This window comes from Abrus precatorius, unplaced genomic scaffold (assembly GCF_003935025.1).
Source record: "Abrus precatorius isolate BTA unplaced genomic scaffold, Abrus_2018 Scaffold8, whole genome shotgun sequence".
NCBI lineage: Eukaryota > Viridiplantae > Streptophyta > Magnoliopsida > Fabales > Fabaceae > Abrus > Abrus precatorius.
In genome coordinates this window covers 18,495,478-18,515,287 of record NW_020874428.1, presented here as the reverse complement: position 1 = coordinate 18,515,287, position 19,810 = coordinate 18,495,478, and the positions used below count along the sequence as shown (strand labels likewise).

Sequence of the window (19,810 nt, the reverse complement as noted above, 5' to 3'; positions counted from 1 at the left end):
GGTTTTTTTTCTTTCTTATCCCAAGTTATAGTATTTTTATAGGAAATAAATATGGCTTAACTGGGGTAAAAATAAATTAAATTCTTCTTCCTAATATTTAATGCTACTGCACGCAACACACTGCCTCGATTAAGGATTTTAATTTTTGTACAGTACTATTTTGATTTTTCTTTCAACTGTTTATTTTTTTAATCACATCACATTATTCTTTTCTCCACTGAATCTATACACAACAGGGATGGATGTATACAAACTTTTTTTTGTTAAATATACAATGCTGGACGCAGTTAACAAACATTTTGCCATTCACTAAATAAATAAATAAATAAAAAGAATTTGTTAACTTTTGCTCAAAGATAAACAGTTAATAAGAGTAAAAATTTTATTAGAAAGAAAAATATTTATTGTATTTTTATAACTTTAATGTATTTTTTTATAAAAAAAATTTATTTATAAATATTTAAAATCAGTCTTAAAGATTGAGATTAATAAAACTCAAACGATAATATTTTTTAATGAACTATTATAAATTTAAGATAACTTGCTTACATCTAATTTTCAATCCCTTTAGTGGCTTCACTTTTATATATTGGAGTGATTTTAACTCACAATTTAATACGCATTCATTCATGCATGTACATATTCAACATTCTACACACACTACATGAGATTATAGTTATGGGACATGTCTATAATTATAAAGAGACTAAAATCTTTGACAATTATGCAACATTGTCACATCGTATCGGCCTGCTCCCGCACCAAAACTGTGCGTCACTCATGTTAATTTGTATTATACCATTCACAGCTTTCCACTTCATTACGTATGTGATCTATTTATTACTGTTTATCGCTCTACCACCACTTCGTACACTTGTTCTGCAATAGCATTCTCTAAATTGCGTTGGTTCTATTGTTATTTTCTTAGCTTATCAAAGATATACTTAGATCAATTATAAATTGATAAATCTATCAAAAAAGTATGGATAGTGAGGACAAAATCATATTTCTTAAATGGATAATGTTATTATGAAAATAAAATAACAAATAATAACCTAACACTATATATAATATTAAAAAAATAAAAGAGTGAAGCATGTGATCCATATAATTCAGTTTAATAGCTAGAGAGTTTAGATACAGGTTGGAACTGAGTAAACGCACAACAAATATTTAGAAGTTACTCTCCGAAGCATGAAGAAAGAAAAAGCATACGTACGAGATAAAATCAACCAGCAACTAAATGCGCATTAAATCCATTGGTGTATGTATACCGTGTTAGCTGGTAATAAGATCAGAATAAAAAACTTAAATAAAAATATTTATTAAGAAACATAATATTTGATTATTAGCAATTTTAAAACTCACTTTGTAATTAATATATTATCTAATTTTTAAATGCTCAACGTTTATCATACGTACATGTACTAACAGCGGGATTAATTTCCTAATTAGCAAGTTGCTCCATGTAGTTAAGAACTAAGCAGTCATCGAATCCTATAGTCTACAATTTTTTCTGATACATTCAGAGTGATGCCAGTTGGGTTTTGGATTTTTGTGTATTAGATTAATCATGTGTACTCGTAGATCAAAGATTGTAGTGTTAATAAACGTCAAAGGAATAACACAAATTTTGATTCAGAATGGTGATAAACAAGTATTAATGGTGTTAGCATTATTCTGAAGAAGGGAGACCCAAGAAAAAAGGGGAAAGAAAGCCTACAGAATGTCTTATCGAGATGTGGTCAAATGGTTATAATTATTAGTTTGTGTGAAACAAAACAAATATTTCATTCAGTCATTGATAAAAGTAAAATATAATGGGTCTTGCATGCACATACACGAAAGATTTAAAAAAAAACGCAATGTTGAGAATAGTGTGAACAGAACAGACTACAGGGACCTTGGAGAGGGAGAGAGAGAGAGAGAGGAGCATCATGTTGATCGTAGATGATTACAGAGTGGCCCTTCGTGTGGTCACATGGATTGCTCTGAAGTCTGGACTTGTCCCGATTGTTTAAGTGGTGGTGTTTTTAATGATCATTTGACAGGTAGTGAAAGAATGCTCCATGGATCGATAGAAAATTTAAAAGAAAAAGAAAATATGAAATGTAATAAATAATATGATAAAAGAATAAATATAAATATAAAAAATGTAAAATATAATAATTGATTTTTTTTTCGTCCTCCTTTACGCTTGTATGGATCTGCCTAGGAATCTGAGCTATTACCAGCTTTTGGTGACCTCTTTGTTCCATGCCCAAGTGTCCGAGAACACGTTATTACCCAATGAAAACCCCGACAGACTTAATTGATAAATAATAATTTAAAAAAAAAAAATTTTCCACCGTTATGAATTAGTTCACATTTAAAAAAAAAATTGTTTAGATTAAATGAATTAGATAGTTGATTCATTTATTAGTTTTCTAGACAAAATGGCCAATTCATGATCATGAGGCTGAATTTTAAACACTAATAAAACAAATAACGTGAATTTTTTTTTAAAAAAATTTAAATACGTTTTTTTTTCACTCCAGACTCTGAAAACATGATTTTACTAGTCGGAAATTCAAATTATTTTTCGATATGCCATCAAACAAAATGATTTTTTGGAAGTCTAAATTATTTTCTTATCTTCAATTAATAAACATCATTCCTTAGTCTTTTTTAGTTCTTAAATTTAATAAAATTTATATCCCCACTCAAGGCTTGGGTGAAAAAGGAAACTATATGTAATTTATAAAAAAGTGTTTCAACTAATTTACTAAATTAAATTGTTGTAACTAAAATTTATAAGCTTTTATAATTGAAACAATGCGTTTGTGTACAGTAAAAAAACACGTTCTTCTTTACTTTTGCTGTGTCCAATAATGATGTTTATGGATTAGATTTCTAAAAAAATAATTTTAATTTTTTTAAAACTGATTTAAATTTAGTTTTAAAATTTAGATTTTGTTTAAATTTAATTTTAAACTATTTTTATATATAATAAAAATATACTATAAATATTTTTATATTATTATTAAATTATTATATTAAAAATATTTAAATTTTATAACAATAATATAATATTATATATATATATATATAATATATATATATATGTTAAGCATCAACATTTATTAAAGATAAAATATGAATACAAAAAGTACTCTAACTTATTACATTTCTAAACAAATTAACAATACATATCAAGAGAATATTTGTGTATATTTTAATTTATTAATAATAAATTTTATTTTTATATTTTATTAAAATAATAAATATTTAGATATATTTTACTTTTTATCATCTATCTATCACACAAATTAATTATATAAATTAAATTTTAAACTATTTTTTTATTTTTTAATTGGTTTAAAAATAGTTTTAAAATTTAAATTTAGTTTAAAATTGATTTTAAATTTAATTTTTGTTAAAAATAGTTTTAAATTTAGTTTTAAGTTAAATTTAGTATTAAATCTAAGTTTATTTTTAAGATAAAACTAATTTATTATACAAAACATTGCATTAAATTAGTGTGTTTCAAAAAGATTTTAACAATATTTACTAATATATTATATTTTATAGAAGTGTATAAAATATTTATTACTATTTTTAAATTATTTTTAATAAACAGAATTTATAATAAAGTTTAAATTAAAACTTATAAAAATAAAAATTAATAATATAAATAATAATAAACTTATTATGTTATAATATTTTAAAAATTAAAAAATAAACATAAATATAAAAATAATAGTAGTAATTAATTTAAAAATATTTGTTATATTTTAATATCTTTAATTATTTTAAATATTTAATTTTAATTATAAAAATTAAGATTATTAAAAAAATATTAATGATAAAATGTAGTTACAATAAAATTTTATAAACTAATATAACGTAAAGATTTAATAAATAAAAATATAAAATAGTAGTTATATATATATATATATATAAATTTAGATAAATAAAGAAAAATAAATTTAAATACTAAATTAGTTACACAAATATAATTAATAAAATAATTAATTTAATATAAATTTAAATTTTTAAAATTAATTTAATATTATTTATGAATTATACTTGAAAAATGATTTTTAAAACACCCTGGTGTCCAAAAAGAAAAAGATAACGATAACAGATATTCACAAGAGCGATGACAGGAGCGATGATCACTGTCATCGCAGTGAGACCCTGCCTTGTTGAACTGATACTGTTTATCTTGTATATAGTTTTCTATATGCTTTTGTCCCCTTACCGACCAGCCGTTTGTTTCATACCTAAATATATATGCACACACAACACATTATTTTCGGCTATAATTTGTTCTTATAGTTGAATGTCATATATTTTAAGGATATGGTCAAGTTATTCCAGAAATGGAGATCGAAGATTTATATTTTAAGGATATGATTTTTCTACATTTAAAATTTTGTTTGTACAAGGAAAAACATTTTACATAAATATAAATTAAATATATATACGTCAAAAAGAAACTAGATAAGGTAACATTTGACGTAAATAGAATGAAATAAATTAGATTTTTTTTCGTTCTTTGTAACTGTACCTTGTTAATACTAAAATATCCTAGTGTTTATTATTTTTTAAAAAATTTTGATACATTGAACTTCAACTAGATCCAGTTTAAATAAGCTCGTAGATAAGTTATTATAAGAGAAAAAATAATATAAAAAATAATTAAAGCTCTTTCTGTGTATTTCTTTATTTTTTAGAAGTTATTTTCATTTAATTTCTCTTAAATGTAAAACATTCTTATATAAGAAATTTTATTTTTTTAAATTATTTGCCTTCTACTTATATATCCACAAACTTACTTAAACATGTCTTAGTTTAAATCCAATTGAGTTGAAAGATTTAAGGGGAGAAATTTTTTTTTTTCCATTCATTTACTGGACATATTCAAGGTACCTGTAAAGGGGGGAAAAAAAACACTCCTTATCAATTAAACCAATAAAAATAAGTTCAATTTCTTTCATCAAGATATATCAAATATATATAACTCATACATTTCCATGTCTTTTAACATGTTTACCAAAAGATAAAGGCTAAAGATACATATAAAATAATTGATTTACTTTCATCCTACAACTAATACGTAATGTTTGCTCATAACGTGGTGGTTTTGTCTGTCATTACAAAGGGTTGTGAAAATCATTAATTTATTGCTAGTACTGTTATAAATTTGAGGAATTAAGAAAGCGCCAAGAGAATCTTTCTGTGAGTTTCCCTGTGGTTAAGTTAGTGCGATCAAGGAACTGGTCTACGACGAGATACCTCACGTGCATAGAGCTGTAGCTTTTTGTTTGTGTGAGCAATCCACTTTGAGATTTGAAGACAGAGTGGCTTTGTTTTGTTCATTAGGGTGTTGATCATAAAAGGGTTACTTTGTTTGCTTTGTTAGTGCTCGTGCTTTGGCTTTTGGTCAAGTATACCTTCCTTTCTTTGCCCAAAACTGTTTTTAGTATGTAATCATTAACCTTTCATCTTCCATTCTTTCCCAAAAACTGTTCTTACCATATCATCTAATCATTAACCCTCATATCACTCTAAAAATTGTACACAAAACTTTTTATCATTCTCTCTCTTTCTTTTTCTCTCTCAAACTTTTTCCCTCTCTCTCTCCTTTGATACCCATATCAACAATTTCAACTTTATCTAACAGGTGATAAAAACAATGGCCCTAGAGGCTGTGGTTTTCCCACAAGATCCATTCACTTATGGTTGCAAAGATTACATGTACTCGTTAGTAGGAGGGTTCCAAGGATCAGAAGACAAAGCCCTTGTGGGAATCATCAACAACAACAAAGAGCACAATCTGCATGCAAATTGGGAGTCGTCTTCTTCTCCTTCAGTGTTGCAAAATGTCAAGGATCAGTGGGATTCACACTCCTCCCCTGAACCCACTCCCACCAACACCACCACAGGTAGGCGCAAACGACGTCGTACCAAGAGTACCAAGAACAAGGAGGAAATCGAGAACCAAAGAATGACCCACATTGCCGTTGAGCGAAATCGAAGGAAACAAATGAACGAGTATCTCGCTGTTCTCAGATCCTTGATGCCTCCTTCTTATGTACAAAGGGTAAGTTAATTAGTCTATATTCCATTATTAGAAATCAAAATTAAAAGGGTTATAGTTATAGCACGACAAAACATGACACACGAGTTTGATTTGTTTCCCAATTGTTTTGACCTTAACTTTAACTTATGCTAATGGGTGAAAACGTCAAAACAGGGTGATCAAGCCTCAATTATTGGGGGTGCCATTAACTTCGTGAAGGAGTTGGAGCAGCTTCTACAGTGCATGAAATGCCAAAAGAAAACAAAGGAACAAGGACAAGTTAATGGGTTGGGTGACTCGTCACCGTTTTCTGAGTTCTTCATGTTTCCTCAGTACTCCACGCGTGCAACACAGAGTAACACGGGTTACCCTGCCACGAGCGATGGCAATACGGCACAGAACCATTCATGGGCCGTGGCAGACATAGAAGTGACCCTTGTGGATAGCCATGCCAATATAAAGATACTCTCAAAGAAACGACCTGGGTTGCTTTTGAAGATGGTTGTTGGGCTTCAGAGTATTGGTCTTATCATTCTCCACCTTAATGTTACCACTGTGGACGATATGGTCCTTACCTCAGTTAGTGTAAAGGTTGGTTTGCCTCTTTCTGTTACATTAATTATTTTCATATACTTTTTTTATATATAAAAAGCCATACTTATTCATCATTCAACTACTACCTTGGATTTAAAATATAAGATCCTATCAAATAGTTTCTGATGATCTTATTTTATAAGATTTTTTTAAAAAAAAATTATTGTATTAATTAATTTTTTTAATTATTTTTATGAATACAAAGTAATTAACTAGGTGAAAAGAGGGTAAGACAATGAATTTCAATAATTTTAAATTTTTTTTAAAATGTTAACTTTAATTTTTAACGCTCAGTTTTAGCAACTAATAAAATAAATTTTTATTTAAAAATATTATCACACTTTTTTTTAACTTTAATATAATAAAATTTTACTATTTAGAATTTAGAATTCAATTTTTGAGTCTGAGATTAACAAAATTTTGTAAAATAATTAAAAGATTCTTATATTTAAAATGAAAATATTTTCATTACTTTTTTTTACATTTCAAAATTACACATGAAAGAGTATTTTTATTATTTGAATGTCATTTTCATATTAATTTTTTTCTTCATGCATTCTTTTATGTATTAAGATTCTGTAATTTACTTTCTTCTCTAAGTTTTCCTTAAAAAAGTTAACAGTTTTGGTTTTTGTTTATGGGATGATTGGAATAGGTGGAGGAAGGGTGTCAGCTGAACACAGTGGATGAAATTGCAGCTGCTGTGAATCAACTATCACTCACGGTTCATGAGGAAGCTGCTTTCAGCTAAAATAAACTTGGAAATATTAAAAGGTTAATGCACCCTGTATGATCAACAATTGTGCAAAAATGCTTTGAGATCCGAGTTGAAACGCGTTGAAGTTTGCAGGACCCGTGAAGGCATATAGAACAAGAGATAGGCATGTACAGGCATCCACGTTACCAACGGGATATATACATGTTCCATTTCAATAAGCTAGGAAATGCTAAAGTATAGGTTTTCTTTTCTTTCTTTTTAGATTGTTTTTATTTTTTTACATGTTTTGTTTTTCTCCCAGATCTAGAAATTAGGCCAAGAGGGATAAAAATTATGTCGGAAGCGACAATCAATTTATGTTGTGGAGGCCCTCACCTACTTGAACTGTGTATCCACTTGTGAATTATTATCGTTATTTTCAGAGCATGAGCTTCCTTAATTTCCTTGGAATGTCTGTGGACCTCTTACAATTATTTTTTTCCTGTAGAAGATTTCAATATTAAATAATTCCCTCATGCCACTTAAAGACACACCTTAGAAGAGGAGGAACATTAAAAAGAATACTATATATACGCCTACAAAAAGAAGGAAAGGAATTTGATCTTAATACAATGTACCTATTTTTATTTTTATTTTTTTTTAAATGGTTTCTACGGTTGAATCAATTGGCATTTGGCATCTAAATTATTATACGCGTTAGTGTATAATTGTACCCCATGATTTTTCGTTGTCCTTTTTTCGCGAAACCCGATACTACATAACTCCTCTAAAAATTGACCATTCTGTGGCCTATTTGACCCTTTGGTTTACAGGAGGCATGGAATCAGTGATATGTAAAGATCATGTTTCTGCTCATGATGATGCGCATAACTAAAACAAAACGAAGATATACTTGCGATTCGCTTTGAAGGTAAAATATTATTTAAATTATTCTGTAAATGGTATTAAAATTAAAATAATTTAAATTGGCATTTTACAGTTTGAATTGGATCTTTTTTTCTATTTGAATTGGATTTCTTTAACTTTTGAGTACTAAATGAATAAAATTTTATTAATTAGAATATGAATAAATTCTTAATTATATAATTTTTTCAATAATGATTTTTTCAATAATAATTATTAAATAAAAACCTAAATATAATAATTATAAAAATTCTTAAAATATATTTATTTTATCATTAATTATAATTGAATCTTAATTATAAATTTTAATTTTTTAATTTTTTTAAAATGATAAAAATATATTCAAAAATATACTTTAAACTAGAATTTTTATAAAAATAAAATAGAAAAATGAATATATTTTTTGTTTAGTTTGATTCAATTTTCAATATAAAAACTAAAAATTCAACAAAAAATACAAAAGTTAAAACTCACTGTATATTTTACTTATATTAAAATTCTAACATAATATGAGAGCCTAACCCAAAATTAAAACGTACGAACAAAATTGGTCAAACAAAAATAACAATTTAATCTGTAAAATAAAATAAAAATAGCACAAATCAAGACAATATTATATATTTATAAATTAAAAAATAACTGGATTATATTTTTATTATTATTAACTTCTTAAGATTTTTTACACAAATAATTAAAATAAACAAGCTATAATTTAACAATTTATTTTATAAAAAGTGACATTTTCCGTGATTTCATCATATATGTAAACGAAATAAAAGTAGTTTTATGATATTATATTTGTTTTAATCTTTTATGTTTCTTTGTACAAAAAAAAAATTAAAAAAAACCTGAAAATTTTGTGTATCTTTTTTCTTCACATAACCTCGTTAAGTAAAAATTTTATTTGAGAGGATTTATTTTCTTTAGTAACTATAAGGTTCAAGAATTAGAAAGAAAATATACGATAGCGAAAAAAAAAAAGAACAGAAAACATTAAAAAGAAAACAAACTTATGAAAATTGCAAGCCATGATTAAAAAAAAATTGGATCATACCTATTAGTTCAATCAGAAAATCGACGAATTGGGAAATTAATTAGTCAATTTCACCCATAAAACCAATTGATTTCAAAATTTGTAAAACAATCAGTGAAATTGATCTGAAATTGGTATTATATAAATGACACGATGAAGATTTAGTTTGAACTGTTTTAAAATTTAAAACATATTAGCATATATGAATTATTATTAATAAAAAATATTAACTATTTGAATAAAAGAAATATAATATACAACTTTATTAAATTATTCTTTTTACATTGACATTAACTAAAAAAAGGAATTTTTTTTTATTATAAACTTAATATAAATTTTTAAAAACTTTCTTATACATCACATTTGCAATACTTTTTGCACTTTTCCATCACTATTTAAAAATTTTGGTAAAATTAGTTTTTTCATTCTTTAATTTTAAGATAAAATTCGTTTTTATCTTCTAACTATTTTTTATTCAATTTAGTCCTTAAATTTATTTTTTTTACATGATCTAACAGAGATGTCTTAGGTGACGCTGAGATAGTCTAATACCGTTTATTTAATCTAACCTAAAATATTTTATTTAAAATGTTATTTAAAAGTAATAAGATTTATTTAAGTAACGTGACCTCTCACTTCTCCTTTCCTTCTTCTTTTTCCTCCTCCCACTGTTGCAGCTCCTCCACCCCTTTCCCCCAAACCCACTAGCCTTGTCTCCCTCTTTTACAACCCCCATTTCACCTTTCTTGCAACCCCCTCCCCTCCTACTATACCTCCCTTACTCTTTTCTATAACATCCCTATTTTTGCATTAATTAAAATTATATTATATGATAAATATGTATGTAAGGGTATATTGGAAGAGTTTTTGAAGTGTTAAACTTTAAGGCTCTCATTGTAGCGAGATAATTCTCGTTGCAACAAGATGAGCGGTCAAAATGAAACATTCTGGAGCGTTCTTGCTGTAGCGAGAGGTCTCTCGCTGTAGTAAAAAATGCAGAAAACATAATGCAATTTTATCTAATATTTTCGCTGTGGCAAGAGAGAGTCTCGCTCTAACGAGAAATGACTCACTGAAGTGAGAATGTCGCGATTCTGAGGGTATTTAAGAATTTTTTTTGCATGAAAAATCATATTTTCCTACCATTTTCATGTTCTCTCTGATTTCTCTCAACTTTCACCTTTCTTTTTTAGATAAAACTCCTCAAAATCTTGATTTTTCTTCGAATTTAATATCACAGAATCATCCTACACGATTTTAACTAAGTTTCTCTAAGTTTAATCGTATTTTTATCGTTCGTTTTCTTTGAATCTTGTTCTTAAGGAACAAATTCGTGTTATCTAGGTAAAAGTACTATTTTAGAACGTTCTTGATCAGCAACCTCCGTTTAGATCTTCATTATAAGGTAAGGGGAGCTCTATTTTATCACTAGATCATGTAAGTTATATGTTCAATTCATGAGAGCATGTTTATGTAGCAATTTTGATGAGGTATGTATGAGTAATGAGTATTAATGAAGAAAGATTACTGATATAAATATGTTTGATATTTTGATTGACTGATTTTACTGTGTAAATATGAAATGTATGATGAGAAAGCATATTATTATCATCGAATAAGTTTAATGAATGTACTGGATATAACCTTATTGTTGAGATATGTCTGAAAATGATGAATGTATCATCGATGATTTTTTGAATGATGTGATTATTGAGATCATGAGTAAGTGATGAGCAATATGGAAATAGTTTGAAAGTGCTAATAAGCACGATTTTATGATTGGATGATAGAATGAATATGAGAGCTGAATGGATTGGTGTAAATAGTTACAGATATATATTGGGGGTATGGAATCTGGAGACGATAAGGAAATCTTGAAGAAATATATTGTGGTGAGCGACATTCACGATTGTGCGCATATTATTGTTGAGTGTGAATACGCCACAAAACCTCATACTTATTTTTTGACTACATTCCTGAATATGTCTTTGCTAAAAGGCTTGCGATTGCATACGTTGTATCCGTATTGCATTAGCTAACTGGCGACTATTTACATTATTGAGTAAGACCTCAAGAATTGCTAGAGGCATCAAATGACTGTGATCACAGTATACTGAAAGTGTGTATTTGAAAATAGAATAATAAGAATATGATAAAATTATGTGGGTTTGTATGCTAGGAAGAGAATAATTGAAATGTAACATAAAGTGATAATTATTGTATATTTATGATTTTTGTAATAAGTGATATGATGCAATTGTGTTATATTTGAAAGGTAGAATAGTAGCTCACCCTTACACCATCCTGCAGGTAGTAAAGATGACAACTCATCCCATGCAAATTGATGTAATAGATGTCTTTGCTAGTAGCAAATTAACTATGTTTTTAGTGAATATAGACATATAGTACATTTGTATTTTAGGATACATTTTGAGAAAAATTAGGAGTGCACATTAAAAGTAATCTATAATTATGCAGTTCCGTTTGATTTTTTAACTAGTGGTCAAATTCATCAATCTCTTAGTTTTTATCCAGACCAGGGAATAGAAAGGTCTTCGCAGATCATGAATAATGTATTTACGTATTATGATCACGATTTGTTAGGAAGACCTAAATATTTGAGAGATTCCCTAGTATAGAAATAGTGGTGGATTCTAGTGACACCTATCTTAGAGAGGATGATAAATTAACCATTGAGTACTTGGCATAAATTGAGAGCTGACATAATATAGATGATTAGTTTTAAGTCCTCAGTATATGAGAATGAATATGAACTATTGTAAATTTTGATATGTTATGGATAATTATATGTAAATATTAATTTGTATTATATTTCATACAATTATCTTCTTAAATTTGTTTTGTATACGAATTAACTATTATGAAAGATTTTATTTTTGTAAATTTGATTAATGGTTTTATGAAAAATTTGGTTATTCTTTCTGAGATTTTATGGAAATGAATATAGTTAAAATGGAGAAATTTAAGGTGTAACATTTCCCCCCTAACCCACCAACCCGTAGCCCCTATTTCCCTTCAACTCTCCCAAGCCCTCCTCTTCTACTCTCGTTCTTTTTCTCTTATAAGTTTTCATATTCTAAATCTTTCAAGCCCTTCAACTCTCTTTCTCTTGTGTACTTATCCCAAGTCTTATACCTCATGGACTAGAAATTATAAACTTGAATTAAAAAATTAATAATTAAGCATGGGTTGGTACTTTACTAATTTATTATGAAAAACAAATTTTGTGGAAAGAGAGAGGATGAGGGATGTAGGGATGTGAGAGAGGAGGAGGCTGCAAGAAAGGAGAAGGGAAGCTATAGGAAGGGGAAAGGAGGTTGCGAGCAGGGGAGACTTGGCTAATGGGTTGGGGGGAAGGAGTGGAAAGCTAAAGGAGGAGGAGGGGGCTGTGAGTTGGTAGGTTAGGGGGAAGGGTGAGGGAGCTGCAGAAAGAGGAAAGGGATGAGAGGGGGCTGCGAGAAGGGAAAATGAGGATTATGGACTAGTGGGTTGGGGGAAAGGATAGGGAGTTGCAGGAGGAGGAAGAAGAAGGGTTGTGGGAAGGGAAAATGGGAGTTGGGGGAATAGGAGACAAAGCTGGTGGATTTGAGGGGAAAGGGATAGAGGAGCTGCAACAACAGGAAAAAGAAGAAGGAGATGCAGTAAGAGGAGGAAAGAGGAGAGGGGAAAGGGAAGTGGAGAGTCAGCGCCACCTAGATAAATCTCATTATTTTTAAATAAAAAATTTCAAGTTGGATTAAATAAATAGCATTAGACGATATTAGCGCCACCTAAGATATCTCTATAAGACCATGTAATAGAGCTAACGGAAAGGACTAACTTAAAGAAAAATAAATAAAACTTTGAGGACTAAATTGAATAAAAAGAAGTTAGAGGACTAAAGCAAATTTTATCCTAAAGTTAAGGGACAAAAAGATTAATTTTACCAAGGATTTTTTATCCTTTTCAATTAGTTACCCTAGAGACTCCTACATATAACTCATCATGAGAAAATATTGATTTTGGGAAAAAAATCCCAACATGCTTAAAAGATTAACCTTAACTTTTGTTGATTATCATTGTTAAAGAAAGAGCAATTAGAATTTATCTTCTTTGAAACTTAAAAGGTATCTTATTATTTGAATGAGTCAAAGATAATCTTGATATGAATATCTTTTGACCAACATTATTCTTAGAAATAACCTTTGCTGCAAGGATATAAGTTCTCATTTGAGTAATTATTGATCAAGTTCTATTGCACATGCCAAAAGATTAATTTATGTTTCTTAATAGCATATTAGTAACACTAATTTTCAGCTTCAACTCATGATTTAGAAGTCAAAAAATTTAATAGTATTGAAGAATTTTGGAGGATGAATACTATCAGGCTAATCAAAATCTGCATCACTCTTATATGTGGAATAAAAAATGAGAAATATTTTTTGTTTCGATGATATTAACGACAAGATCTAATCATTTATCATATCAATAATCTTATTAGTTGGTGTTAGTATAGCATGATCCTGGAAAAAAAACAAAAGATGTATCATCCTTTCCAAAAAAAGGTATCATCCTTTATTGAAACTTCAAATTATGATTTTTATAGATTGTAAAAAGAATTATCTACATTTCATTGACTGCTAATGAATAATAATATTATATAATAAAATCTAAGTTTAAATATAAAACATACATCAGTTGTCTCAGTTATTTCGTATATACTCATTCTTTAAGCTTGAAGCAAATCATCTTCTGAAAGAGTGTCCAGACATTTGACTTAATACTTGACTTACACCTATATTACTCACATTTATTCTTGTAAGCAATAGCCTCTTTTTTGTCAAGATTGATGTATAACTTTGTCCCATTGTAAATGTTTTATATACCTAAAGTTCCTAAAAAAATAATGAAATATAGTTTATTGATAACAATAATTATCAAACAAAATTAGAAGCAGTTCAATATAGATAAATTTCATACCAATAAAATTTTTTATTTTACATAATTGAATAATCATAATAAGTAAAGCATTGAAGTATTTACTATTTAGAAAATTAACCATTTGATCAGCAAATTCCTCCCACAAAGTGCAAATAACTCTTTGATTCCTATGGAACAAATTCAATTTAATAACCTTTAATTTGTATAAAGTAATGAAAGGAGAAATAAATAACAAATATTCTAGCCATTAAAATATGTTTTGAAAAACCACTCACTCACTCTAAGTCTTTAAGAACTAAATCAGTATGTTTGCTCTTTTTTTCTATTTTTCTCTGTTTCTTTGAGATTATCTTTCTCAATCACATGACTAATGATATCTAACTGAACACACATCAAAGATTCTTTTAAAATAATAAAGTAGCATATATGGTAAAATATAAAAGAAATTAAAATTAGAAAAAATAGAAAAAGTAGCATATATAATTGCAAGATCTGTCGCAATTAAGGTTATGACGGGACGACGACCGCGTAGAGAAAAAAAAGTACATAAAAAAAGGGTTGCAATTAGTTTCAGAAAAACTGATGAAAGGGAATTACTATCAAAGTTTATTAAAGAAAATATTAGAAAAATTTTTAATAAAAAAACTTCAAAATCATATTTATATTTGGAAGTCATTTACGCGTAAAGAATATATTAACACCCTATGTGTTTGTTAAATAAAATAGTTACCTTCTAATTAATTGTATAAAATTATTTTAACTTTAAAAATATTTATTTCACTTCCTAAGGAAACAATTCATATTTTCGTTTTGTTTATTTGATATTATTGATTTATTTTTAATTTTTAAAATTTAAAAAAGACATAATTTATAATTTTTTTTTTATATTTTATGATAAAGAAACATAATTTTAGAAAGAAAACATTTTTTATATGCTAAATTTGAACTAAAGGAATAAACTATGTACAAGAAATATTATTATTTATTTATTTTTATAAGAGGAATAAATTCAAAAAATTATTTTGACATTTTTTATTTTTAATTAAATTAACAAAATAACAATTTATTTTTTTAGAAAAAAGAAAAAAATTGAAATTATTTTTGGTCTTTTTAAATTCAAAATTAAAAAAAAGATTTAAAAAATATTCTTGATGTTTTAGAACCTAAAAAAAAAAATATTTTGGATTTGACAGGTCAAACTTCTGCTCTTACATATCTTCTAGTGCAACGGATAAATCAAAGTCACGTAGTTCTTTTTAAAAATTGAGTTTAAGATAAGTTTTAAATATTTTTTTTTTAGAAAACTTGATTTTTTTTTTATTATTATTAAATAAGTCCATTTCTGCATAGGGTCAAGTTAGTACATGACTACTCAATAAACTTTTACGATTCAAACAACGCTAAAGGTGGATCCACTACTTTGTCAAAATCTCTTAGTTGTTACGTGAATTCAAAAAAAAAAATTTAGATAACAAAAGATTTATATATATATATATATATAGATATATATATATATATATATATTAATATTATATTTTTGCATGTAAAGAGGGAATAAAAGAGAAACATATAGAATAAATGAAAAAAGAACAAAAACAAAAGCAAAAGCAAACAAAAATAATGAAGAAATAACTCTCACTTAATTTATGAAATAGTTATTTTTTTTTTTTGTTAGGATTCGCAAAGAAATCAGGATTTTATTAAGAATCGTGAAGAAAGAATGATTTTTAGGGTTTAAAAAATTAGGGTTTGAGATTTGTCAAAAAGGGTTTTTAGGGTTTGTAAAAAAGGGTAGATTTTTTAGAGTTAAAAAAAGATTAGGTTTTTAGGGTATGAAGAGGAAATATTTTTATGGTTAGAAAAAAAATTAAATTTTTTAGGGTTTGTAAGAAAAGAAAAATTTTTAGGATTTGTAAAAAATATTTTCGAGACAAAATTAAGTGTTTTAGGATTTTGTAAAAAGAATGACATTTAGAGTAAAAATAATTAGGCTTTTAAGTTTTTTGCAAAAAAATAGATTCTTTGAGTTAAAAAGAAAATTAGGATTCTATTTTTATAAGAAAAAAAAAAATTTTAAGTTAGAAAAAAGTAAGGTTTGCAAATAAGAAAATTTTAGGGTTAAAAAGAAAATTAGGTTCTAGGTTTACAAGAAAAGAAAGTAATTTTGGGTTAAAAAAAAACTAAGATTTGTAAAAAAAAAAAATTAATACGAACAAAAGAGAAAATACTTAAAAAATAAATCAAGAGGATCAAAAGTAAAAAGAATAATCAGAAGAATAATAGTTCTTATCAAGAGATAAATAGAAGTTGATTCTATTTTTTTGTTGACTCTTTTGTAATGACCCAAAGTTCTTCCTTCATTCCTCCAGATTGGTTTTTTCTAATTGACCCCTAAGAATGTATTTTGACGTTCTCAGAATGTTATTTTCTTTTTTACCTTCTCCTTTCTTTCAGTTTCAAGTACTCTCAAAGTTTTGATTTTCTCCTTCTCTTCCTCTCTTTCTCTCTCTCTTTTTGTTTTTTGAGCTCTCTCTACTGAGTCTCCTAAATTTCTCTCTTTTTTCTCCTTTCCCATGCTCTCTCTTTTTTGAAAAAAAAAAAAGAGTCTCAAAAGACTACCTAATATATTTTTTTTTCCTGTATCTATTAGAAAAAAACATTATTTTAACACACTTAGGATTCAGACCCAGAAGATGAAGGAAGACAATGTCAAGCCCCTAGTATGGTCAAGACTACTCATTAATATGGATATAGAAAAAAAAATGATATTATCAATTATGTCTCTTAACAATTAAGTGAGTTAGAAATGTAAAAAAAAAGCAATTCATGTGCTTTCACTTATTAGCTTAACCTTTATGTCATCAAAACAATTTGAACACCAACCAAAAAACTGGTTGATTGGCCTACTTCTCACTTTTTGGTGACTAAAATAACAAATAGATTGGCCAAATTCCTTTGCCAATAGGACAACAATCATTGTATTATACACATCCTTCACATTGACATTCTTTTATCTCACAATGACAACAATCTATGACATAGAAATTCATATTTTTCTTCTAGCTAGTGGAATACATATGTTACCACTGAAATTACATACTAACTATTTAAGTTTGCATTAATTCCTTTTGGGAAAAATAATTAGAATCAATCTGATTTACTATATACAAAATTCAGTCCTACACAAAGATATAAGGCTAGTTTGTTTAAGTTTTAAAAACAAGTTGTGCTATGATATCTTTAAAATTTCAAAAGATACAAGTTTTAGCTTCTAAGAGGATAAAGTGCATGTTATAACTTATAACCATTGATTACATACACAAGTATGACAAAAACTTGTTAAAATCACATCTATTGAACATACAATGGCTATAACTCTAAAATTTAACCTCTAAAGCGAACTCATCATAGAAGAGTCAAATACTTTTCTTTTAAGCTTTTTCTATCCCTTGAAAAGCTAAAATAATTATTATAATGTTTTAAAATATCTCTTCATTAAGAAAAACATTTTTCCTCTAAAAGACACATACGACTAATTCATACTTTAACATCGTCAATTGTCATTTACATCTATTAATAAGTTCTATGAATCAATTATACAACAAGATAATGATCTTTCCTACTAAAAACATTTAAGTGATAAGCTACCTCATGCAAACTTCCCTTTTGTGGTATTATCAATTACTAACTGAATTTGTAGCCTTCTCTTATGTCATAGTCCCATGATGACACATTCACATGGCTTCTTAATATACAATTATAAATATATATTTACATAACAAAATGCACCACAAGTTTGTAATACCTTGTTTACAACTATACGTTTAAAAAAGTCAAATAACATAGATGAAATTTAAATAAGGAATAATTGCTACTTACACTTCTGCCGACGAGTATACTTTAGAACCCAACAAAATAGATAAAACACATATATAACTGCTTAGATACAAAATTGTCTATTGTTCGAATACTTTGTCCATGCAACACAGATGGAAAAAAAAAAGTAAACAAAGATTGTGAAACTCTACAAAATAGACAAAGCACATATATAAGTGCTTGTTTAAATCCATTTTTCAATAAGCTATAAATTCAAGAACTCAAAAAACCTAATAATACATATTTAATTTATGCTGCAAAATGAACTGATACAATTCCTATAAGGCTATCACCTTGCAAAGATTGAAAACTCACCTTGCAAAGAGAATGTTAATGAGTCTAGAAATCAAGAAATTGAGCAAGCGTTTGATTTTGGAAAAGAATGAGTGAGCAAGATGAGAGATCTTAGACGATATTAATCTTCTTTTGCCATGAAAAATAAGAGTGTCAAGAGAGAGAGGAGTTTAATTTTTGGGAGATCTATATATGTTAACAGGAATCCAATTTTAAAGTTCTTTAATGTTTTGCCATAATAGAAGCATACGGTGATGTAAATCTATTTTGTCAATTTTTAAATGTTAAGAAAAACTAGATTGAGTTTGTAAAATAAAAAATATGAATGCTGTAAATTCTTGACAATTTATAACAATTATTATCATAAATTAATTTTTTATTAATTAATATTAAATAAATATATTAATTTATATTTAAAAATAATTTATTAACAAATTATTTATAGTTACTAAATAATTATCACTAAACATTATATCTGTTATAGTGATAATAATAAGATATTTTGAGTTGGCTACTAAAATTTTAGAGATTTTTTATAGTTACTGGTTAACACTAAAATGTTTGTATGCATTATAAAATACATTAAGATGTATCTCATTTTATCTTCTAAGTAAAGGGAGTGTAATTTTTAAAATAAAATAAAAGTATAGCATCGTAATTAATTAATTTCAGTAAATGTTTGGAGGGAAAAAAATGCAATTTATGGTTTAATTTTAGAATCATACTGTACCAATTGATTAAATTGATTGGACCGTAAAGATATACGGCTCAAATACTTTTTATTTCCATCCCACTTCAATAACAAATATCACTCAAATTCAAATATTTAGCGAAATGAAGCATGACATGAAGTATTAGCAATGGTTCAATGTCCAATTTAGTGTTTTAGAAACAATGATGAAAGGACTTAAGCTAGCTAATTAATGTTACATGATTTGGAATGTGATATAAAATATTTACGTTCTTTTCAATAAGATAAGTTTCCAAGATCAATAGTTTTTCGAATTAATGACATAGTATCTGTAGGTAAATTTGTGCCATAAGACTCTTACTTGTTATGTCTTGGGTCAGGCGATGTTATAATTGTATTCTCTTTCACTAGATATATAGATGGAGAAACAATGGTACAAAATTTTTACGCAACATGTATTTTTATATGATTTGCTAAGCAATAAGTAAACAAAAATGAAGTTGCGATCGACTTTTTAGACAAAAATAAAAATAAAAATGAATGGATGGTAACATATAATTTTGTACAAAAGAATTTTATATTAGTTTGTATCTTAAAAAAAATTAGAAAATAATATAAAATGGAACACGTGTAAGATTTATGTCTGTATTTATCATCAAAATCTAAACTACTCGACAAAACCATTGTGAAATT

General features: G+C 27.0%; 1 protein-coding gene across 1 annotated transcript; it reads left to right on the top strand.

Annotated features, from left to right (window-relative positions):
• Positions 1–5,677: 5,677 nt before the first annotated feature.
• Positions 5,678–7,412, top strand: LOC113848038 (transcription factor bHLH96). Its single transcript, XM_027477395.1, has 3 exons — positions 5,678–6,088; positions 6,242–6,658; positions 7,317–7,412. The coding sequence occupies exons 1-3, from the start codon at positions 5,681–5,683 to the stop codon at positions 7,410–7,412; spliced, it is 921 nt and encodes a 306-aa protein (XP_027333196.1). The 5' UTR covers positions 5,678–5,680.
• The last annotated feature ends 12,398 nt before the right edge of the window (positions 7,413–19,810 follow it).

Coding starts and splice junctions, on each gene's coding strand:
- LOC113848038 (XM_027477395.1), top strand. CDS start 5,681: ATGGCCCTAGAGGCTGTGGTTTTCCCACAAGATCCATTCACTTATGGT. Junction 6,089..6,241: donor CTCCTTCTTATGTACAAAGG/GTAAGTTAATTA, acceptor ACGTCAAAACAG/GGTGATCAAGCCTCAATTAT. Junction 6,659..7,316: donor TTACCTCAGTTAGTGTAAAG/GTTGGTTTGCCT, acceptor TGATTGGAATAG/GTGGAGGAAGGGTGTCAGCT.